Source organism: Hyperoodon ampullatus, assembly GCF_949752795.1.
Source record: "Hyperoodon ampullatus genome assembly, chromosome: 1".
Classification (NCBI taxonomy): domain Eukaryota; kingdom Metazoa; phylum Chordata; class Mammalia; order Artiodactyla; family Ziphiidae; genus Hyperoodon; species Hyperoodon ampullatus.
The window spans coordinates 50,107,115-50,131,684 of NC_136914.1; the positions used below are offsets into that span (position 1 = coordinate 50,107,115).

Consider the following 24,570-nt stretch of genomic DNA (forward strand, 5'->3'; position numbering starts at 1 on the left):
TGTACCTTTGGCATCTTCCTGTCAATGATCTTTCATAATAAAACAAAAGCAAAATAACTCTCTTTTTTTCTGTACATATTGACTAATCTTAACCCCCCTCCCTTTCTCAGTTCAACATCTGTGAAGAGTAATCTCCAATTATTTGCACAGCTTTCATGCCATTACTATTTCTTTAGCAAGATATTGCTAGTGCTTTTTGGTTGTCAAATCTACTGCATATATTTCAGTTCTTATCTTTAATTCTCCATCAGTTTTTATACAGTCGACCAAATGCTTCTAGAAAACCTCTCTTCTTAGTTGTGTGGCTCTTCTTGATCCCTTGAGGACTCTTCTCTTTCTGCTCCTCTATTATATTGATTTTTTCAGTATTCTATCCATAATCAGCTTTCTCTTTTCACATGGCTCTTTCTAACAGATCAATATGTGTGGCATTAAATACCAGTTTATTTCTCATAACTCCTAAATGTAGAACCCGTAGCTATGACTTCACTCCACAGCTCCAGATCTAATATCCATTTACTGTCTCTAAATGAGACACAGTCATCTCAAATTCAGAGTGTCTAAAACTGAATTTTTTTCCATGCCTGTCTTAGTCAGTTTGGGCTGCTATAATAAAATAACATAGACTGGGTGGCTTGTAAACAACAAACATTTATTTTTCACAGTTCTGGAGGCTGATAAGTTCCAGATGAAGGCTCTAGTAGATTCAATGTCTGGTGAGAGCCTGCTTCCTGGTTCATAGACAGCCGTCTTTCTGCTGTGTCCTCACATGGCAGAAGGGGCAAGGGAGCTCTGTGAGGTGTCTTCTGGATGCGCAGGCCCAGCGGCCATGGCTCACGGGCCCAGCCGCTCCATGGCATGTGGGACCTTCTCGGACGGGGGCACGAACCTGTGTCCCCTGCATCGGCAGGCGGACTTTCAACCACTGTGCCATCAGGGAAGCCCAAGTGAGGTGTCTTTTACAAGGGTTCTGATCCCATACACGAGGTCTCCACCCTCACAACCTAATCACCTCCCAAAGGCCCGTCACATCCCATTAGGGATTAGGTTTCAACAAGAAATTCAGTCTACACTAATCCTCAACTTGTTTGTCTTCTTGTATACCTTATATTTGTGATTGGTACCACAACCCAGACATTCACTCTAGTTACAAACTCCGGAGTCATCCTAGACTCCCTTTTCTTTATCTCCCACTCTAGCCCATTCGTCACCAAGTCTTTTTTTTGTGTGTGTTTCACTTTGTGAATATCTCTCGCATTCATTTCTTCTTCTCCATACAGATTTGTGTGTCACCACCTCATTTAGGTATGTCTGAAATCACCTGTATTTGTATTAAAGCAAACTTCTCAAACTGAAAGAAAAGAAGATGATCATGTTGCTTCTCACTTAAAATTTTTCAATGACCCCATTTTAGCGACATAACAGAACTCGAAGTAACTAACATGGCTCTTAGGCCATTTGTGACCTACCAGCCCTCCAGTCTCCTCTTCCATCACAAGCCCCAATCACCCTCTAAGCAAACTAGACAAGTTATTCATGCCATGTCTTTTTATAAGTTGTCCCTTTTATTTAGAATGCCCTGGTTCATTACAATTTTATTTATCCTTTTCTTAAAAATTAATTCTGTTTTTAATAAAGTAATAAATATACACAAATTTTAAAAAATCAAATAGTACTAAAAAGTTTATAATGATGAATAGCAGATCTTTGTACCTGCCTTTCTGCCTCTTCACCTCCCTAGAATCAACCACTTTTGACTCCTTCAGGTGCCTCTTCTGTGTTTATCTCTGTATTGCTAAACAGTATGCTTATAATGCTATTTCTTGACTTGTCAAGTTTAGACTTTTACCTATTGAGATTCTCTTCTAATTCTAGTATAGTTACTATAGGGGTGATACTCAAAACACTTAATAACTAGCACAGCACAGATTATGATTAATCACAACCACTTTCCCACCTGGTCTGTGTTGGCTAATTACTGGTCCTGATTTCATGACACATTTTGTTAACTTATCAGTATTTACATTATTATTACCATATAAGTATTGTCCACTGCTGAAACAAATAATGTACTATAATTATGTCATAGTACATTATAACATAGTTACTTACTTGCTTACACAATTTTCATTTTCTAGAAGTTATTAATTGATGTTTTAGAAAATCATTTATTACTCATTAAAAACTCACCATAATTCCCACCTTCTCAGTGAGTCTTTGCTGCCAGGCAGAGTTATTCTCCGCTCTGTGTTATTCCTGTATTACCTCTTCTGTACTCATCACACTATACCTTATAGATCTGTGTGTCTATCTTCCTTGCCAGAATGTGAGCTCCTTGAGGTTAGTGATAATATGTTATCTTTGAACCTTCAGTGTTGTGCACCAGTGCCAAACACAAAATGTTTAATACATATCTGTTGAATTATGGATGGAACAGGAGTGGCCTTTGTCTCTGAAGCAGCCTTCAATATTGGGTGGATGGTTTTGTGAGCATTTCTCTGATTTCTGAGTCACTCCATACAGATCACTCACTCAAATGCCTGTCAGGGTCTACGCAGTTAAAATAAATGAACGCAGCAAGCCTGATGGGGTCTGTGGCATTTAAAGTGGTCACGTGCTACTAGGCTCTAGCCAGCTGTTGCCATGAAGGTGTTTCAGATCTGTGTTGCCAGACCTTCTGCTTTTTTTTTTTTTTTTGCGGTATGCAGGCCTCTCACTGTTGTGGCCTCTCCTGTTGCAGAGCACAGGCTCCAGACGCGCAGGCTCAGCGGCCATGGCTCATGGGCCCAGCCGCTCTGCGGCATGTGGGATCTTCCCCAACCGGGACATGAACCCGTGTCCCCTGCATCGTCAGGCGGACTCTCAACCACTGCACCACCAGGGAAGTCCAAGACCTTCTGCTTTTTAAATAGAAGCAGGAAAATCCAGGCTTGATATGAACTGTCATGATTCAATTTTTAAAAACTATGCAGACTAAGTAAATGGTTCTTCAGGCTCAAGCTCGATTTGGTTCATGAACACCAGCTGATGAAGATTATTAGGTAGGTGTAGGAGGGACTGTGGACCCTGTCCCAGAGCCTTGAGCTTGGCGTCTGGTTGGCCTGAGAATGTCTCTACCGCAAGGGGTCCTCCGCAGGGGCTCTACCCAGTGGAATTCCTTTGCCAGCTGATGCCAGCATGTGGAGTGAGCCTTAGCAGAAGAGAGCCTGGGCTCAGCCTGCCAGAATGTTCGGAGGGCCGGGCAGGGTTTCAGTGGAATCAGAACTTCCTCTGTTAGGTGGAAATAAAGAATGATGTGTTAAATCATAAGTGATAGTGGGAAGGAGCAGAAAAAGACTAAAAATTGTATACTATGTGCCAAGCCCTGTGTGTGCCTTTTCTTATGTTACTCAACTTAGTTTTTACAATAGCCCTGAGGCAGAGATATTGTCATCTTCAGTTTGCAGATGTTGAATCTCTATGAGATTTAGTTTATTTTTCAATTTCCATCATCAGAACAGATCAACTGCAGAATTAATGCCTCTTGAATCTGCCCATGAAGAAAGCCCATGTGTGGGATTTTAAAAATGATTTAAACCTGTTTTTTTTTTTTTTTTGGTATGCGGGCCTCTCACTGTTGTGGCCTCTCCCGCTGCGGAGCACAGGCTCTGGACGTGCAGGCTCAGCGGCCATGGCTCACGGGCCCAGCTGCTCTGCGGCATGTGGGATCTTCCTGGACCAGGGCACGAACCCGTGTCCCCTGCATCGGCAGGCGGACTCTCAACCACTGCGCCACCAGGGAAGCCCTAAACCTGTTTTTATAGTAAAAAAGAAGATGGTTAAAATTTTCCACTAGAAATTGATTGTTTAGTTTGTTTGTTTATAGATTGACCTAAGATTGGTCAATCTTTCAACATTTGTTGAATATCCATTGTATTCTGTGTTAGATTCCAGGATTACCAAACTGATTAATATACAATTCCTGTGCTTGAGAAGTCATAAACGATTGTTTCTGTTTTGTTCTAAGTGTGAAAGGAGGGGGCCAGGTAGTGGGATAAAAGATAGGAAAAATCTGGAAATTTGGTTGTCAAATTGTTGTTTTTTAAATTTTAAGCTACTCCTTTTTTCTTGTTGCAATAAACAGAATATTCAGGTAGAAAAATAAGAAAGTGCAAATAAAGAAAATTAAGGAAAAAGTCTTCTTCTAACCATTGTGGGCAACTCTCTACCTACTTACTTACCCAACTTTTTTGACTATTTATCTGTATGGATATTTTTATACTTATCACAAACAGATGGAAACACTCAGATCTCACTAGATCACTATTCTGTAGCCTGCTTCTCTTACTGAGGAATATTTGGAAATGTTTGAAAATCATTTTCTATGGCTGAATAGCATTTTATTGCATGGAAGTATTCCATATATTTAATCAATTCTCTATTGTTAGATATTTAGGTAATTTCTAATTTTTTACAACCAATGTCACATGGAGAAATTTTGTAGCGAAATCTTTTTATGTATGTTAAATTATTTCCTTAGGAAAAATTACTAGAAATGAAATTACTGGATTTAAGTGCATGTACAATTTTAAGCTTTTAGCTTTTAGCACACATAGTGCTAAATTGTCCTCCAGAAAAGTAATACTAATTTACCCATCCCCAATGGATATGAGTTTCTATTTCTCTTCACTGTTTCCAATGCTAGTTACCACCTCTTTTTTAAAAAATTTTTTTTTTCTAATTCAATAGAGATAGAAAAGAATTTCTGTTTTGAAAGACTCTTTTTGAAGACCTTTTGGCCTTTGATCTTTCTGGATACTATTGTTCTCTGGTACAATACTATCACTTTGTGTTTTGGTTACTTGGTTGGCTATTTACCTGCCTTAGTAGCTTTGGAGCAGTTTGAGGGTAGAGCATGTCCTATCCACCTGTGTGTTTCTGGGTGCTCGTGGATATTTGTTGAACTGAATTGTACTGGAGGACGTGTATAGTTTAGAACCTTAGCTAGATGTATAAATGTCAATACAACCCATGGGCAAGTTACTCTGTTCCTACCAGTTACATAATAATGAAAATTTAGTTGAACATCGATTATGTGCCAGCAGTGTATTAAGTGCTTTGCACACTTACCTGGATGAATCCTCACAATGCTCTGAAGAAGAGATAATCATCTCCACTTTGCTGATGAGGAAACTGAGAGGTTATAAAACTTGCCCAATGTGCATGGCTGTAAAGTGGAAAAAGCAGGTTGTGAACTCAGGAAAAGTTAACTACCAAGCCGTCTTATCTCTCCTCCACTGCCCTCCCCTCTCCAACTTCTTATTATAGATATTTAAATATATATATAAAAGTAGAGAGAACAGCAGAGTGACCCTTGATATACCTACCACCCGGCTTCAACAGTTACCAATATGTGGCCAATCTTGTTTCATATGTGCCTTTCCCTCACTACCTCACAGCCCTCTTCCCTGGTTGGATTATTTTAAAGCAAATCAGAGATACATTAATTTCCTTAATAAGTATTTAAATACATATCTCTAAGAGATATGGACTCTGTTTTTTATATCCAAACCACAATATCATTATCACACTTGAAACTATAACAATTTCTTAATATTCTCTAATGTCCAGACAATGTCAGATTTCCTTAATTATCTCATAAGTTATTTTTACTGTTGCTTTGTTTGAATCAGGACCCTCGCAAGGACTACACTTTGTATTCTAAGCTGTGCTGACCTCAACACAGTGTTCCTCTCTTCCCCATGCCTTTCTATGAAGCCTGTCCTTGTCAGAGACAGAGGTACTTAGCTGGAGGAATTTGAAATTTTTAAATAATTCCTATGAATTGAATATCTAGTTCGCATCTCCCCAGAAAGAAGCACACTCAACAGTTTATACCTGAAAAACACTGGGTCCGTGTGGCATGGAGAAAATACATCGCTACACAGGTTCATCATCCCTTCTCCCTGGAAATTCATCAGTGTATTTATCCACTGGCTGAGAACTCCCTCTGTTCTTCTGCTTGTAGGATAAGGCTACATCACAACTATGGTCAAGTCCCCTCATTTAAGGGGCCAGGGCTTGTCAGATGTAAGTGATGCTGGCTTGAAAATTCTGTCTTGAGCCCTGAGCTTAAAAAATGAGACACGCTGGCCTGTGTAGCCCTCCCTTGCTGCAGGAGAATGACTTGGAAATGGGAGCCACAGGCTTGTTATTTTCATAAATTGTCAAGACTTTGATAGAAACTTTCACATTGAGCACATTTTCATTGAACAAGTTTTCATGTTTGTTTTGGTTCTGTTTTAAAATTGAAGGTCTAGTGATCCTCCACTGTGTTGTGGCAGATGGGAATTCAACCAGGAGTCCTGAAAATGATGGCCTTCTCTGTGGAGATCATGGAGAAAATTGCCCAGGTAATGCATAACAAGTGAAGCATTTGTTTTTTATCAGCTTTATAGTCAACCTCAGAAACTTGACCCCCCTAAATTTTAAGTTGTTGATAATATAGTAATCATAAAACTAGGTAGTTTTTTGAGCACATGTTAATGTACCAGGCTCTGGACTTTATATACAGTAATTCATTCACTCCTTGCAAGAACCCTATGAGCTGGATAATATTTTTTACTTTATTTCAAGGTGAAGCTAGAAAGAATACGTAACTTGCCAAAGGTCACACAGCTGATATATCACAAATCTGGGATTCACGCTCAGGTCTTTCTCATTCTTCATCATTATACTATTTTGGGCATCGTAGATGTGTGTGTGGTGCAGCCTCTAGCATGTGATGTCTTGGACTAGATTCATAGAAAGCTGGCATATTCTATTCAAATTAAAAAAAAAGTCTTTTTCTATTTTATAACTTAAAAGAAGGGAAGAAGGCAACAATTTTAAAGCATACTTTACCTTGGAGATTCCTGAATTAGTATTCTCAAAGTTAATAGTCTGAGGCAGGGATCAGCCTTAGTAAAGAGTCAGATAATAAGAATTTAGGTTTTGTGGATCATGCGGTCTTTGTTGCAACTATTCTGCTCTGCCATTGAACTATGAGAGCAGCCTTAGACCTATGCAAATGAATGGCCTTGGATGTCTCTAAAACTTTATTTAGAGAAACAGGCTGTGGGCCAGATTTGGCTTTTGGGCCATAGTTGGCTGACTCCTGGTCTAAGGTCTGTCTGTCCTTTATAAATTGCATGGTCTGGTGTTCTACAGGAGTTGTTTCTTATTTTAAAACAAAACAAAACACAACACAGGCCAATTCCAAAAGTAGGGCAGAGTGGAGAAGAACCTCCTGTATTCCCTGGAAACTTCTCTGAGCTGGGAGCATGGTGACGTGGTGTAAGTGCTCCTTTCCTAGCACCCTGGGAATGTTGTAACTGAGCCAGGAACACGCTGAGCAAGTCATCCTGATGTGAGTCATCAGTTCCAGCCCAACCTTCATCTTTTTTTCTCTCCCACTAGTGGGTGGTCTGGAGAGTGCCCACAGTCTTTGGAGTCCATCGCTGTCTTAGGTCATGCTTGTGTGGGTCTTGTCACCCATGTAGTGAGAAGGACAAAGCCAACTTTATGTGTTTGTGTGCTTTTCTTCAGTCTGGTTTCAAATGTCTTAAATGACAGCATTTTCACATTTCCTTTGGGAGATTATTCCATAGTCTGATGATTGACAGTGTTAAAAAATCTTCATCATCCTCCTAAATGTATTTTTAAATTTTTTATTGTAGTAAAAACATTTAACATGGGATCTGCCCTTTTAACAAAATTTTAAGTGTACAGTACAATATTATTAATTATGGCAACTGATGTTGTATAGTAGATCTCTAGAAATTATTTATCTTACAGAACTGAAACTTTAAGAGGAGAGAGGAGAAGAGATGAGAAAGCATTGAGCCTCAATGCATTGCAAAATTTAGAGGTTAGGGGAGCTGAGGTCAAACCAGCAGGGAAGAATGAGCAAAGGAAGTATCACATGCATTCTTTTTCCACATGCACTCTTTTTTTTTTTTTTTTTTTGTGGTACGCGGGCCTCTCACTGCTGTGGCCTCTCCCGTTGAGGAGCACAGGCTCCGGACGCGCAGGCTCAGCGGCCATGGCTTATGGGCCCAGCTGCTCCGCTGCATGTGGGATCTTCCCGGACCGGGGCACAAACCCGTGTCCCCTGCATCGACAGGCGGACTCTCAGCCACTGCGCCACCAGGGAAGCCCCCACATGCACTCTTGAAAAACAAAAGGAAATACAATTTTTTCCCTGTCGATTCTTCTTTGTCTCCTAGCCATGAATAATTTTAGATACATGAAATACACTCAAATCTCAACACTGGATTCTTTTTTCTTCCTTTAAAGGGCTAGAATGAAAAGGGCAGCTCTAAGTGAAGGCTCACTCCTGTAAGCTCAGAAATGGTTGGCACAGCCCTTCTGGTTAAAAGACATGCTGATCAGACCTGATTGGCCCCCCGTGTAAGCATATCCTAGTAACCCAGGAGGGTAATAAGTACATCTGTGAGGTTTATTTTTCTTTTCCTGGAGAAACAGACCAATTCACATTTTTACAGGAAACTGCATTGAATGTAAGACAAATGGGAATCCTCAATTACAAAAAATTTTCCAATTTTGCACATTTTCAAGAGCATCATGAATTTACATTCCCCTGTCCCACAGAGATAGTTGGCAAGATAAGAAGGAAAATTAACTTAAAAAATATAAAACTTTCTTCCTCCCTTCTTGGCTTAAGAAGGTTGTAAAATGAAGAAACCCTTATTGGGAAGATGCTTAGAATATTAAAGCCTCAGGCTGTACTTCACAGAATAGGAGGAGACGTTTCTCCAGACTCTGCTGTGACCACTTGAACTCTTCTGTGCACTGGTTGTTCCCCCTATTTTTTAGGTCAGATAGCTGTGTGAGAAGATGAATTTATAGGTATTTGTTTTCCTTCCTCTCTCTCCTTGATAACACTTGTGGGACTTCTATCTCAAAATTTAGTATCCCTTTTTAAATCTCTTACACAGAGATTGAATTATGTATCTAACTAAAGGTTTAGAGATACAAGAGGTTATAAACATTGTAATGAGATTTACCAAAAAAGCATTGTCATAGTAATTGTATATTACCCTTAGAATTGATTTCAGAAGAGTTGCTGATATTAATATCATTTGCAAAATCATTAAATAGATTCTTCACGAGCATTATTGGAATAAATAAGGGAAGGTTTTCTGAAAAGTAAATGTAATGTATCAATTGTGAAGAGTTTTAATCACAAAGGCATCAAAAAGCCTGTTTTGGCTTGAGGATAAGAATCATGTACAGAAAGGCTAAGGAATCACACTGTTTAATCAAAGCATCCATCAAATTGAGAATAATTCCACATTTAAACTAGGTTATTTGGGTGTCTGCTGTATTCCTCCACTTTAGTTTGGCCCAAGGGAATCCATCACATGTCATCTAATTATTCATATGACCCTAAGAAGATGACCACTTCCTATCTATCTGCCCATACTATCAGTGAAAGCTACTCTTTTTCCTGATCCCTTTTACTAACTCTTAGAATCAAATTTTGACATCACTGATCTGCAGTAGCCCTGGTGGTTTCTTATTTAACTGGTTGTAGAATCTTTGAAATACAGTGTCTCATGAAGAGTTTACGATATGTTACCTGTGGTGCCCATCTGCTTATAAGATTGTGTTGCGATCTGGTCCTCTGGTACATGTAATTTTCTCCAGCAATTTTGTGGGACAAACTCACTCCCACAGGAAGGTTTTGGTTTGAGGAATGTGGATTGGAAAAGAGTAAGGTGGGAGGGAAAAAGATCGGTTAAGTTCCACCACCCCCAGTATCAGGGAAATCTTCACGGGTGTTACATTTTCAAAACCATACCATTTACTTCTCAAAAGAGAAACACAATACATGGGACTAATCATTCTTTTGTCATAAGATTAACTTTTCCTTTTTCTTGGTAAACATCTCTGGAATGGAAGGGTAGATTTTGCCATCCCCTGCCCTATGTCATCAGGTCTAATGATAGTCAGAAAATGTTAGATTTCACAGCTGTTCAATTTTCAGATAATGTGACCTTGATGAATATTAGATGAAAGCAACTGGAATTTTAGGTGCATTTCAAAAGGGGGAATGCTGATAATCCTTCTCATTACCATGAGAAAGAGAGAGGATCCCATTTGGGTTTCTTTTGGGGGGGGACGCGGTATGTGTGATTAATTTTTCTTCCAGGTTTTAAAGTTCCAGAGAGAAATCATAGGACATTTTCTGCTTGGTGGCATGGAAGGGTTTTTAAATCCAAATAATGCTGGGAATATTTAAGGGCATGCTTATTTGCAGAGGAGAGAACTCTGTGAGCAATCAAAACAGGGCCTGGCAAACATTTTCCTGGCATGGATTTGTGTTGCTTGGATGAACCATGGCTGATCAAATCACTGCATCCAGCAGCTGCTGGTTAAGGCGCTCTCTGGTATCTTGCTCTGTATGGTGTTTATTAAAAGACTGGCTATGTTTAAAGGGGTGTGACAGCCAGGGGAATTAGTAAAGTTCAGGATACAGAGCCATATGGCTTATATTTAAGGTCAGGTGTGGTTTGCAAAGTACAAAAGACCTTTCTGGAGCAAGGAGATCCGTCAGTAAGTCTTACTGCTTCTTCATGGGAGTATAGTTGATTTACACTGTTGTGTTAGTTTCAATTGTACAGCAAAGTGATTCAGTTATACATATATCTATTCTTTTTCAGATTCTTTTCCCATACAGGTTATTACAGAGTACCCTATGCTATACAGTAGGTCCTTGTTGATTATCTATTCTTAAATTCATCTCCTTGCCCTCCATTTCCCTGCCCCAGGCCTATATCATGTATGTCTGCATGGCTCGGATATGCCTTGGATTCCTCTTTTCCCCCTTGGCATCTTCCTACTTTAATCCATTCTGCACTTTCCTGTCTTAATACATTGATAAAATACTTCACAGTTTAGTTTTTACATATTTCATGTAATTTAATCCATAAGAACCTTCTTCAGCTCTCTCCCACCTTGTATTTCAAGGATAAACACTTCAGCCCACTGACATTTGTGGTTTCTGACTTCCATTCACAGCCATCCTTGGCTGCTCTCCTTCAGGTCTCTTCCATATCCATTAAATCTACCACCCACCTCCTGCATAAGGCTGGCATATTCCCGACCCCGAGCTTTTGCTCTTGACATTCTCCACAACTCAACTGCTTGCTCACCTCCTCCTAAAAAAGTCTACATTTCCTAGAAATTTTCTTTAATTAGATAAGCCCTCTTTGTACTGGCACAAAATTTCTCTTAGAATTGTCAAGATGTTCAAGATTCTAGAATCAACTCATTTACTGAGGACTTTATTGTCCCAGGTACTTTGCTAGGAACTTCCACATGTATTTTTTTTTTTTTTTTTGCGGTACTCGGGCCTCTCACTGTTGTGGTCTCTCCCGTTGCGGAGCACAGACTCTGGACGCGCAGGCCCAGCGGCCATGGCTCACGGGCCCAGCCGCTCCACAGCATGCGGATCTTCCTGGACGGAGGCACGAACCCATGTCCCCTGCATTGGCAGGCGGACTCTCAACCACTGCACCACCAGGGAAGCCCCACATGTATTTTTTATTTGAGCCTCTCAACAGCTCTTTAAGGTAGATGTTATCATCTTCAATTTCCAGATGATGAAACTGAGGCTCAGACAGCTTAAATAGCTTGCCTGGACACATAGGGCTCATGAAAGGCAGAGCTGAAAATGAAACACTAATTTCCTTCCTCCTAAGCCAGTATTTTTTCCACTGTTTCCATGTTTCCATGGTTACTATGGTCGTTTTTACTGGTTTGTTGCTTTTTATTGACTTAAATTTGTTCTATTGTACCAATGTAGATAGTTAGATAGGATATCCCTTATTTCTTTGATGTTTTCCAATGCCTACTACAGGGCTATGGAAAGAGGAAGTACTTGATGGATGGAAGTTGACCTTCGTTTGATCAATTTATTTGCCAAAATACACAGATCTTTGCCTTTGAGACATTTTGCAGTTACTTCTGGGAGAAATTTCAATAAGAGTCCCATTGATTGGCATGCATGGGAGCAAATGTCTGGCACGTACAGGCAGTCCCCATGGCTGGTAATCAAGTCACCAACCAAAACCAGGTCAGCCAGTGCCTCAACAACATTCTGTCACCCTCTGAAACTCTGTGACCTGGCATCACAGAAATTTGCTGTGTATAGATCATCCAGAGTCCTTTGCAATTCTCCTCCCTGGTGACCCTGGGCAATTTTTTTATATATGTATATGTATGTATATATACTCATTTCATAATATTAATTAAGAAGTTTAGTAGTCAGCGCTATTTATAAAGGGATTGTGTAATGTCATTGGGGTGCCAGGTGCCATACCTAGCCTAGTGTGAAATGCCCTCTGAAGTGACCACTGTAGGCCTTCTGGTTCCACAGGTGTCTGAGTCCTGCAAGCTGTCGGTCATACCATGACTATGGAAAGGCCGACCCTGGGCTGGAGCTGGCTAGTTAGCAGTTTTCTCTGGGTGTGGGCAGGTGTCTGTTGTGAATCAACACATGGAACAGCTAGTTAGTATTTCTTTACTGTTTCTCTTGACAATCCTTGTTTCTTGAAACTTTCTGCATGTAAAGGATGGAGAAATCGCTCCATATTACACCCCCTGGCTCCCACTTTGAAAAATTAGGCAATTAAGATTCTGAAAGGTAAGACAAGGAAGTCAATGTAGGAGTGAAATCCTGGATATGAAGCTTACAGTGTTTTCCTCCTTCTGGGCAAGAGAAACCCTCCAGGGGTCAGATGAGAGGGATAATCTCCCATTCAGAGAAGCAGGTGCCGCAGGCTGAGAGCAGATGACAGCTACCTGCATGACAGAGCACCAGAGTGGAGTAGGCAGAAGCATGGACTCTGGGACAGGACTGCCTGGGTTTGAGTCCCAGGTCTGCCACATATTAGCTGCATGATCTGGGAAAGTGATTTAGCCTCTTTGAGTTGTGCTTTGCTCATCCATAAATAGCAGTTAGAACAGTGCTTCCCTCACAAGCCTCTTTTGAGTATGAAATGAGTAAATACAGCTCTCCCTCCGAATCTGCGGATTCTGCATTCGCAGATTCACCCAACCACGGATCCCAACAGGGGGATACCGAGGACCGACTGTAAATGCCATTTAATACAAGGCACTTGAGCATCTGCGGATTTTGGTGTCACCTGGGGTCCTGGAACCAATCTCCCTCAGATACAGAGGGATGACTCTCTCTATAAAGCTACAGACCAACATCTGGCACTAAGTGCTATGTTTAAGTTAAAAAAAAGAAAAAGAAAGGAAAAAACCCTTCTCTCTTTTCAATGCCATCAGCCCCATGTCTCTGACAATCTTCATGGAAAGAAGAGCCCTCTCTCTTATCACAATTATGCTTTACCCTTTAAACAACACTAACGTTTCTGAGAGGTAGTTTGGACAGAAATCTTAGTTAAAATATGAAACGTTCCTGTCACAATCCCCATTAGCCAATCTCTAGGGCTAGTTTCGGGTCACAAAAGTCCGACATATGCCAGTGTGGGGAGAAGGAGAAATGAGAGATTGGAGTATATTCCACAGAAAAACTAGCAACACAGTTAGGAATATGATTCTACTTACAAATGTATATTTAAAGTGAGTTGATTTATTGAATCATTTCTCATTCTTCAGCTACGACCACACAACCAAAGCGAAGAGGCCACTTCTCTCGGTGCCCCAAGCAGTACAAGCATTACTGCATTAAAGGGAGATGTCGCTTCGTGGTGGCCGAGCAGACGCCCTCCTGCGTGTAAGTGAAGCGCTGAGCCGACAAGCAAAGGGGTACAGACTGGTGCCGGTTTGGGGGGGTGACAGGACTGGAAGGTCTGAGCTAATCCAGCCATCTGTCGGGAGGCAGTTCCCCCTGGTCCTGCCCCCTCCCCTCCCTGCACCACTTGTTTAGGGGCCCCGTTGGACAACTACTTATGGAGAAACTGACGCACACTTTCCTGCTGAAATATGAGCGTGCGAGAGTCCAGATCGCCTTCCAGGCAGGGCTGTGTCTTCTGCTGCCTTGCGCAAGCAAAACTGTTTCTGTCCAGGGTTAAGGATGCTTTTCAGCTCAAATAAACTCCCAGGGGTTTATTGCACTCGAATGCAAACACAGTCTTCTGGCATGTGTTAGCTGGTTCATAGTGAATGTAAATATGAAGGAATTTCTGCCAAATTACAAGCTACTTTTGCAGGTGTCAATTAAGTGCATGGAAATCAGTCCTATTTTTAGAGATTCACAAAGCCTGTTTAGTACAGCAGGGAACTGGGAGGAAAGTTCTCTTTCCAACTCTTGGTAGATTGAGTCCAAGTTTAATTTTACTCAGGCACAAACAAATTTTTTGCATATCTTAAATATTTATTTTCTTCTAAAGATGTCTCTGTAAAGTGCTGTCTGAGACCTTACCTCGTAGAGGAGCAAGATGATTTCTTAAGTATATTTTTGACCTAAAGTCATAGAATGCTGATGTTCTTCTGTGTAGTTGCCCCAGTATTCTTTTTTTTTTTTCACAAGTATCTCAGAACAGTGATTCCAAGCCCTGATATAGTGGAACATTGAAGAGTCATGGACTTCTTCAAAGTTTGATTCTAATTAAATTTAATTTAAAAATCCATATACATACATAATACTTCGAGGGGAATAAGAAAAAAACTAATGTAAGGAAATAAGGAAAATGTGCTTGTGCGTGTGTTGGGAAAGATAGAGCTGATTTTTGTTTTTTTATAAATGTATTTGTTTATCTTTGTCTGCGTTGGGTCTTTGTTGCTGCATGCGGGCTTTGTCTAGTTGTGGCGAGTGGGGGCTACTCTTCATTGTGGTGCGCGGCCTTCTCACTGCCATGGCTTCTCTTGTTGCAGAGCACAGGCTCTAGGCACACAGGCTTAGTAGTTGTGGCTCAAAGGCTGTAGAGCACAGGCCCAGTAGTTGTGGTGCAGGGCTTAGTTGCTCCGCGGCATGTGGGATCTTCCCAGACCAGGGCTCGAACCCGTGTCCCCCATTGGCAGGCAGATTCTTAACCACTGCACTACCAGGGAAGTCCAGAAGTTGATTTTTTTAAAAAATTCATTTAATTGCTCACTGACTTGGGAGAATATAATGAATTTTTAAAATATTAATGCCCTTTAACCCAGTACATTTCTTTAACTGGTCCCTATGTCTATAGATGTACAGTTCTTTAATATTGCTGCCTTCTAGAATGAAAACCACATGGTGTAATCTACCTGCCTGAGATCAATACACACCCTGTCCCCCTCAGTCAGAGGTTAAAACCCATTTTCTCCCTAGCTTCTCTGATCCTGGCTTGACTTTCTAGCCATGTTGTCTCTCACCACATTCCCCAATGTTCTTCCTTAATCCTACATTCCTTTGCATGTTTTTTTTTTTTTTTTTTTTTTTTTTTTTTTTTGCGGTACGCCGGCCTCTCACTGTTGTGGCCTCTCCCGTTGCGGAGCACAGGCTCCGGACGCACAGGCTCAGCAGCCATGGTTCACGGGCCCAGCCGCTCCGCTGCATGTGGGATCTTCCCGGACTGGGGCACGAACCCGTGTCCCCTGCATCGGCAGATGGACTCTTAACCACTGCACCACCAGGGAAGCCCTGCATGGCTTATTAGACAAACTCTTCTCATAGTCTGAAAGTTTATTTTTACTGACACTTTAAGATACAACTCAAACATCAGCTCCTCCTGGACCCTGCGTTGATTTGAGTTTGATGTCCTTCCTCTGTGATTCAGTCACACTTCTATGGAAGCTTTTTTCCCTGGAGCATCACTGTTGATTTCTCTGGACATCCGTTCTGTGGCTGTGGGCTCCTAGAGGCCAGGGATGATGGCTTATTCATTTTCATCTTCCAGTGCTAAGCACAGTGCCTAGAATTTACTAGGTGCGCAAGAAATGTCTGATGAATAAATGAACGAGTGAGTCCCTCTGTCATGGTTCATCTAGTGCTGTGCTAGATGTCAAAACCAAGACCTTAATCTGAACCGGGAACATCTTCTTAGTGGTGGAATCATACAAAAATCAAGGGGAGGAGGAAGAACACACAAATCAGGACTCAGGTTTTGGAGTAAGACAGACCTAAGTCAAGATTTTGTCTCCGCCAGTTATAAGCAGCATTAACAATGGGTCAGTCACCTTTCCTGAGTGTTTTTTTAAAAAATAAATTTATTTATTTTATTTACATTTCTTTAGGTCGCATTGGGTCTTGGTTTCTGCGTACGGGCTTTCTCTAGTTGCTGCGAGAGGGGGCTACTCTTTGTTGCGGTGCGCGGGTTTCTCATTGCGGTGGCTTCTCTAGTTGCCGAGCATGGGCTCTAGGCGTGGGCTTCAGTAGTTGTGGCATGAGGGCTCAGTAGTTGTGGCATGCAGGCTGTAGAGTGCAGGCTCTGTAGTTGTGGTGCATGGGCTTAGTTGGTCCACGGTATGTAGGATCTTCCCGGACCAGGGCTTGAACCCGTGTCCCCTGCATTGGCAGGCGGATTCTTAACCACTGCGCCACCAGGGAAGCCCCTGAGTGTTTTATCATCTATAAAAGAAGATAACATCTTCTTTTCAAGTGTTGAAAATTAAACAAAATAGTACATCAGGCAAAAGTACTTATCGTGATACCCAGCACAGAGTAAATGTTCCATAAATTGTACCATTCAAGTGAATGGGAGGTATACATCTTAGGCCTGACCTTTTAGGTGACTTGGTGTAGCACAGATCAAGCAAAGCTGTCTTGTAATTGGTGATTACGCTATCTTGGGAAACCATAAATATCTCCTTTTGCTTGGGATCATAGGAGTTTGTGGACTCCTGTCTTTACATAAAAAAACAAAGTGTGTTTCAAATAACTCAAGTCCCTTCTTAGTCTTCTCATTATTTTCTTGGAATGGAGATGGTTTGTTTCCAGGTACATAACTTTGATTTATTTACATGGCACAATTCATTTAGGTAGTGTTACATGTGGGTGGGTGCATGAACTGGGGAGCCAGACTTCCTGCATTTGAATCCAACCCCACTCGTTTATTTTCTCTTTACCTCAGTTTCTCCACCTGTCAAATGGGGTTCATAATAGCACCTACTTCAAAGGTTGTTATAAGGATCAATTGAGTTAATACTTATACATCTCTTAGAACAGTGTCTGATGATTATTTCAGAATAGCGATCCCAAATCCTGATTTTTCAGAGTCCTCAAGGGTCATAGCATCTTTAAATGTTATTTTTAATTTTAATTTATAAGATGTTTATTAAATAAAAACTCATTTATTCATTTGCTCAGCATTTATTAAACATCTATTAGCATCTTTCACCTTTTGCCTCTTCCTCTCCCATTGAAATGACCATCAGCTGATATGTTATTAATTTGATGAGCAGTGAAACAATGTGAGAGCCACTGTAACTGGCTGTGTAAGAGTCTGACCAGCTACATGGCTTCATTGGGTTATAACTTACAGGAAGGACTGCTTACTGAGAAATTCATTTAAAGCATGGGTGAGTAACTGAACCCAGAGCTTATAATTAGAAAAAAATTCTAAAAGAGCAGCAAGTAATTGCTGTGTACTTTGTGGGCACAGTTATTGTTTAAAAATGCTGTATTTAGTAAATTGTTAGAGAAACATTTCTGCTAATTGGAAGAGACTCTATTTGTAGATTTTAATTATAACCTTAAAAAAAAACTCCAAAGACCTCCCTCCCACACATGCAATTAAAAGTGATTCCCCCCGCCCTAGTTCCAGTCCTATGTGCAAAAGATTTTTGATATTTCAAGATATTTCTAAGCTCTCTTCCTGTTATTTTGACCTTGCAATGAAGAGCCTAGCTATCTTGCAGGAAGCAATTTTCCCTCGTACATCCTGGGGTCATTTTGCAATAGATGGCATTAGGTGTTTTTTCTCCTTTGCTTGTATTGAGTCTCACCTTTCAATTGATGGTTGTGACTGAGGGAGGCTTTTTTTTTTTTTTTTAAGCATTGTATCAGCTACAATATTGCCAGTAAGGGATCTCCTTCCTTGAGAAATAAAGCTTTGTGGGAATTAACTGTCTTAGCTCTTAACAAACATAAACTCTCGAGTGGCCTGGCAATAGATCCTTTCGTAAAAGAAACAAACAAACAAACACAACCAAAAATGAGGTTGCACAGGAATCTTTGTAAGAAGTAGAGCTTCATCTTTCTGAGATTTCAATAATTATGTATATGACCAGTGTCTCTTTGTGTTTTGAATGAGTCTGAGGAGAAAAAGGGAGAATATTTGTTAGTGCAAAGGTGTTGATGTTACAACATATAATTTTGGTTTTAAAATAGCCTCAGACAAACTCCTTAGTCATCTTTTACACATCTTACACAATTCAGAGAATACTATGGATGGTCCCTAAATCACTGAACTTTAGGGGGTTGAGGGTTGCTTGGACAAATCTCGGCTTGGTCAAATGGCTCTGTATCGGCACCTTCAGAAGTGGGGCATCTGCTAAGCTGAGGTGAATTCAGGACTGTGTTGACGGAGTTGGAAGAATGAGAGGGGAAATAGTGTGCCATTTGGAGAGTCTGTTGATTTCTGGTCACGGCACTTTACTCAGGCCATAGGACAAAGGGGCATTTAGAGGAGAGTGGAGGGAATGGTGTACAGTTCTGAATATGTGGCCTCAGAGGGTCAGATAAAGGAACTGGAGAGGATGAGACCTATTGTATTTTGAGGGGATGCAGCTGGGGAGGTGGTGAAGGGAAGAGTGTTACCTAGCTGTTACCTCTGAAAGCAGTAGAACCAGAACGGATGCGTGGAAGTTAAAAAGAGAGGCCAGGGGGCTCGGGGTTGGGGGGAGAGAAATCCTGTAGAATAACATTTATGGAGCTTTCTATGTGTTCCACGTTTGATCATATAAAACTATATACTTTAAAAATAATTTATAATAGGAGAATTTGGGCACACTGAAGCGCTTTGTATTGTCCTATGATGAAATGGGAAATCCTGGGGCTTTTTGAATTCCCTGTTCTTGGGGTATTTAAACACTTGGTAGTGCTGTGTAGGGAATTTTATCACCCCCTTCCTTTCAAGACAGAGTTTAGTAAATTGTTATCATCCCTGTTTATTGATATTAGGCATATTCTTAATGATGTTCAAGGGATGACAGGTTTTAAGCAAAGAATGAAATTTCTCATGAACACAGTGGTTGTACAACTTAATATTTTTTAAGGAACTACACCCTTTAAAATTCCAAGTAATGAATAGAGTGTTAGTTTCTTCAAAAAGAAACAGTAAAGATTCTTAAAAGTCTTTCACTTTTGACCTTGTTGCCCTCTTCTTGTTTCACTTTTATAGCTGTGATGAAGGCTACGCTGGGGCGAGATGTGAGAGAGTTGACTTGTTTTACCTAAGAGGAGATAGAGGGCAGATTTTGGTGATTTGTTTGATAGCAGTTATGGTAATTTTTATCATTTTGGTGGTCGGTGTCTGCACATGCTGTCAGTAAGTACTTTTAAATTTAATTTTAAGGGAATCTGAAAACTTTTATCTTTCCTATCTTCTTTCCTTCCTTCCCTCCTTCCTACCTTTTCTCTTTCCTTTTTGCTTTGATTTAAATCACTTTTCACAGTTTGCCATCATTTATTTAGAAGCACTTATAATAAACACAGGACATATACTATTTGTCATTTTCTGAGCATAATTATTGTAATTTAAAATAAAATTTATATAAATATCCTAATTAAAAAAAAAAGGAGGTGGGCAAAATGAATGAAGGTGACCTAAATGTACAGACTTCTAATTGTAAGATAAATAGGTCCTGGGGATGTAATGTACTAATGGTGACTATAGTTAATAATACAGTATTGTATATTTGAAAGTTGCTTAGAGAGGAGATCTTAAAATTCTCATCACAAGAAAGAAAACTTTTGTAACTATGTGTGGTGATGGATGTTAACTAAACTTATTGTGGTGATTGTTTTGTAATATAAACAAATATCAAGTCATACCTGAAATGAATACAATGCTATATATCAGTTATATCTCAATTTAAGAAGTCAATTATTTAGTCCTAAAGTCCATCATATTTTATGTGGGTTTATTAATAGGCTAAACAATACTTTTATTTTCTTAAACTGTACCATGACACAACAACTTTGAAAGATGGAAACAAACAAAAATATTTTTTTCTTGGTCACATTAAAATAATGAATTTTATTTATGAAAGATGACTGCACTGTTCCTCCTGTCTTTACTTTTCATTATATACCTCGTCTTTGGTAATTAAGAAAAACCTTGTTTTTTCTCTGAGACAGAATGGCTTGGTATAATTCTTAAGTTAGTTTTGGAAACTCATCAAATTTTTTATCAGGCCAGGACTCCCAATTTAGGCATTTTCTAAAATGCTACCTTCTTGTCTTGAGAAGCCTCCTAAATTGTTACATTTACCCTCAGGCTGTGGTATTTATTAGAGGAGGGTGTTGCATGATTCCTTTCTTTACAACATTCTGGGTAGAAAGGCATTAGCATAGCTATTGGCAGTCTAGAGTGATTTTTGTCCCAGCTCTGTCATTAAACATCTTTGAGACCTTGGACAAGTTTCTTAACCTCTTTAAACTTTAATTTTATTTTCTGTAAGACAGAGGATTAAACAAAATAATCTGTAGGATTCCTCCTAGCTATAAAATTGAAAGGTATTTTTTAAGATTTTACCTACTTTATGGCAAAAAGGAGTCTTTATAAGGCCAAGTTTGGGGCAGAGCTGGGAAATGCCCTATTTTATTACATTAATTTTAAGAAAACTGGACTGCAGCCCAGAATATCTAACACACTCCTTAATTAGTATATCTAGAAACTTAATTAACATATCCAGAGGCTACCCTCACTCTCTTGGTTTTCTTATGTCTGTTTCCATTTTGTACTATTTCTTATTTACACATTAAATAATGCTTATCAGTCTAGTTTGTAAAATGACTTGGCCTGAAAAAGTTTCTTGTGCTCACCAAGATCTATCAACAATTAGGTACCATATTCTTCCTATGTACCTATAACTACACCCTATCCACACTGATGCTATTGTAGCTATCATGTGAGCCTAGAGAAAGTGATGGATAAAGAGAGAACCTAAATTTTTTTTTAGAAAGGAACCTATACATTTTTTAACAGTCTAGAAATAAGATCATAGGCTCTCTTGATTAATTTTGTGCTTGCATTAACTAATAGGACCATATTAATTTCTAACACTTTGTTTTCCAAGTCCTCTTCGGAAACATCGAGAAAGAATAAAGAAGGAAGAAGAAATGGAAACTCTGGGTAAAGATATAACTCCTATAAATGATGACATTCAAGAGACTAGTATTGCTTAATGGTAAGTGTGATAAACTTGGTAGATGGGGAACAGGTGACATTTACCTGGTGAAGTAGGGCTTAACTGCATCGAGTAAATCATTGTTTGGAATTTGATTACGTTTAAAAACATCTAAAAATAAACTGACATTTTTTTTCATAGAATCTGAAGCCAAATAAAAGACTTTCTCATATCTTTCTTTTGGATGTCACTCTACCACAGAGATAGAATGTGGACTTTTATATACTTTTTCTAATGTACTGAGATCAGTCTGCTTTCTAGTTCTGCATGGCTGTGGTCGTTATTTTATATTCTTATAAAATATTATAAAATACTTGATATATTTTTCCAATATATCACAAGAAAGAACAATTTTAGTTTAGACATCTCACACTGAAAGGAAATAACAAAAGCAATATTTTAATAACTGCATTTATCGAGCATTTACCACATGCCAAGCACTGTTCTAAGCTCTTTTAAATATTCTATCATTTGGGATTTCAGCAGGAATCACAAATCCTCTCAGATGATCCAATAAAGACATTTTGATGAAGGGGCTGGGAGGGCAGGGATGAGGGCACCCATAGGAACCTTGAGGCTCCCAGAGTCTAGCAATTGCAGGAGGCTGTAATGCTGAGGAAGAGTTACCTTGGCATTGAGAATCTGGCTGTGCTGGAAGACCCCACCAGGCAGGAGCTGTAGCTGTGGATGGAAATAGCCACAGCCGGCGGCACCTAAACAATGAAGGAGGCAGGAAGTGGAGAAAAAATGCCCCCAAACCTTCTCTCCTCTTGCCTTCAGATCTTTGGCAGATGCCTCCCACTAGCCAAACTCAATGAGAATCCAGAAGGCAAGGGAGCCCTTGTGATGCAATCTGTAGGTCAGCCCCCACCCCCACGGAGCGCGGAGCAGCGCAGAGGAAGACTCAAGGGGGCAGACGGAGCATAACTAGCTCAGTAGCTCAGTCAGACAGGGTAGTTTTATCTGTAAGGCATCAAGCACAACCAAACTGGTTTAAAATAAAGGAAATGTATTGGCTCATATGCACTGACAGTCCAGAGGGAAGGTAGCATTCACGCTTGCTTGTACCAGAGTTCTCATGCAGAGAACAATTATTTCTGTCTTTCTGTTCACCAGTTGAAGAGTTGGCTTCATCTTTGGCTAATTCCTCTTAGGTCATAGAAGAGGCCAGTAGCAATCAAGGCCACATGCTTTCTTGTTCCCATCCAGCAAGCAAGAAAGGTGACTTTCTTAGCTCGCCTCACAGTGCAAAGAATCTCCTTTCCCAGGAACGCCCAGCAGATTAATAGGGTATAGTAAATGCTTATCAAGAAATTATAATATTCTCCTAACTTATTACCAGAATGACACGAATGAATTGAAAACAAAAATGCTGGCTCTAGATATTTTTTATAATTACATAGTCCATTTCTTTTCAATGGCTTGCTCTTTTTTTCCTTTTTCCTGCAGTCTATGAAGGTACCTCCAGGCTGGTGGCAAGCTACAAAATACCTTACTCATTTGAAAATGGACAGACTGTGTCTCAGGAAAACAGCTAGCAAAATGAACTTTAAATAATGTATTTACTTTTTGTTTGTAATGTTAATTTGTGTTGTTTACTATTGTTTTTATAATAATTATAAGTAATTTTATTATTATATAGTATTTGGGAAAAGCACCCAGTTAAGAAGGGAAATTTTAATAAACTTCCACTTCAGTTTTGTCACCGGGATTACTAGTCAAACAAAAAAGAAGAGTAGGAAGGAGTTTAGATCTGAGGAATTGAATTAATAATAAAGCTACCATTTATCCAAAACTTACTATGTGCTAAGAGTTTGAAATACGTTATTTCCTTAATTCTTTTAAGAATCTATGATCCTCATTTCTCATGTATAGAAACAAGCCCTAAGAAGTTAAATAATCTAACCCAGTTTTACAGAGTTAGGAGTAGGTAGAGCTGAAACTGGAACCAAGATTTACCCAAGTTCAAAGTTTGTGCTCTTAACCATCATTTTTTTTCATTGGAGTTGTTGCAACATAACTCACAATATAACCCAAGACTTCACACTAAACTGTGTTTTGCCATGACTCTGAGACACTGGTGCATTTTCCTGCAGAAACTCAGAATGCAGAGTCCTCGATATATGTTATTGTTACCATGATGCTTTCCGTAGTCTTGACTTTCATTATGCTTCTTTGCTCCTTTATAAGTTCTCAGTGATATGCATACATGCTTACATTTCTAAAGCAAACAGATTTGCCGCATAGCTAAGGTAATGAGCAGAGATAGGAAGTAAATGCCTGAAGTCTTTAAGCCCCAGGTAAGTGTCTATGCTTGCTAAAGGATAGATAATAGCACTGGAAGAGGCTATGTATCCTGGCGTAAATGGTCAGTGACAGTACAGCAGAACCCAAGCAGACACTGGCTGTGACCATATCCTCATTTGTTCTTCTAAGAAAACAGTACCCGTGATTGCTCTCAGGTGAATTTTGGTGCAATAAAATTATGACCATAGTCATCTATTACTTGGGATCATTTTGCCAAATGCTCCTTCAACTCCAGATTATGGTTAATAAAGATTCATTTTAAACCTGAAAAAGCAGAATGCACATTGAGCCAATATTCCGTAGAATATGGAATTTCCTACATCGGCTGGGTAGATCATTTATAAAAACTGATGAGATGTCCTCAAATTGCTACACTTTGGCTGTTGTGCCTGTCAGAAAAGCAGCTTTTCCAGAATCTTTGTAAATTTTACTTTGCAGTGTAGACTCCACACCCAAAGTGAATCAGAGAATTCAGAGAAAAGTTGAAGTTGTCTGTTACCTTTTATCACATGTCATGTTTCAAGTGAGACTGAGGCTGTGCTTATGTATAACACAGAAATAGCTCAAATATCCATGAGAGCTAACTGAAACAACTGATAATTTTCTAAATCCATTTTTTTCTCCTGAGAGTGACCATTCTTGAAATAGGATCCGTTTCAACCAATCCATGTTGTATTCACTTTATTTTCAAAAGCCTCCTCTGAGCTCCTTCATGCTCTTTCTCTTTCTCAGTCTTCATTGATACTAAGAGTGTTTGAAACAAACAAACAGAGGTTGGTTGACCAGTGGATTCTCTCAAGATAATTCAAGCTTGGGAATTTTCTTTTGATGCTAAAATATTAATGGTGTTTCTTGAAATTTGGTAGATTGAACTACCAAGAAAGTACTTCAAAAGTTTTCGTATCTTTTCAAAATGTATTT

The 24,570-nt window shown here is 39.7% G+C and overlaps 1 protein-coding gene across 1 annotated transcript in view; it reads left to right on the top strand.

The window, feature by feature from the left end:
• The window catches only part of BTC (betacellulin), a gene marked incomplete at its 5' end in the record, with an annotated part of 41,140 nt that extends 18,310 nt beyond the window's left edge, over positions 1-22,830 (top strand). The window contains 5 exons of the mRNA XM_079707022.1: positions 6,294-6,392; positions 13,675-13,792; positions 19,332-19,478; positions 21,232-21,342; positions 22,792-22,830. Coding sequence (XP_079563148.1) covers positions 6,294-6,392; positions 13,675-13,792; positions 19,332-19,478; positions 21,232-21,340 — 473 coding nt within the window. The 3' untranslated portion in view covers positions 21,341-21,342; positions 22,792-22,830. The remainder of the gene's footprint in view (positions 1-6,293; positions 6,393-13,674; positions 13,793-19,331; positions 19,479-21,231; positions 21,343-22,791) is intronic.
• Positions 22,831-24,570: the final 1,740 nt, after the last annotated feature.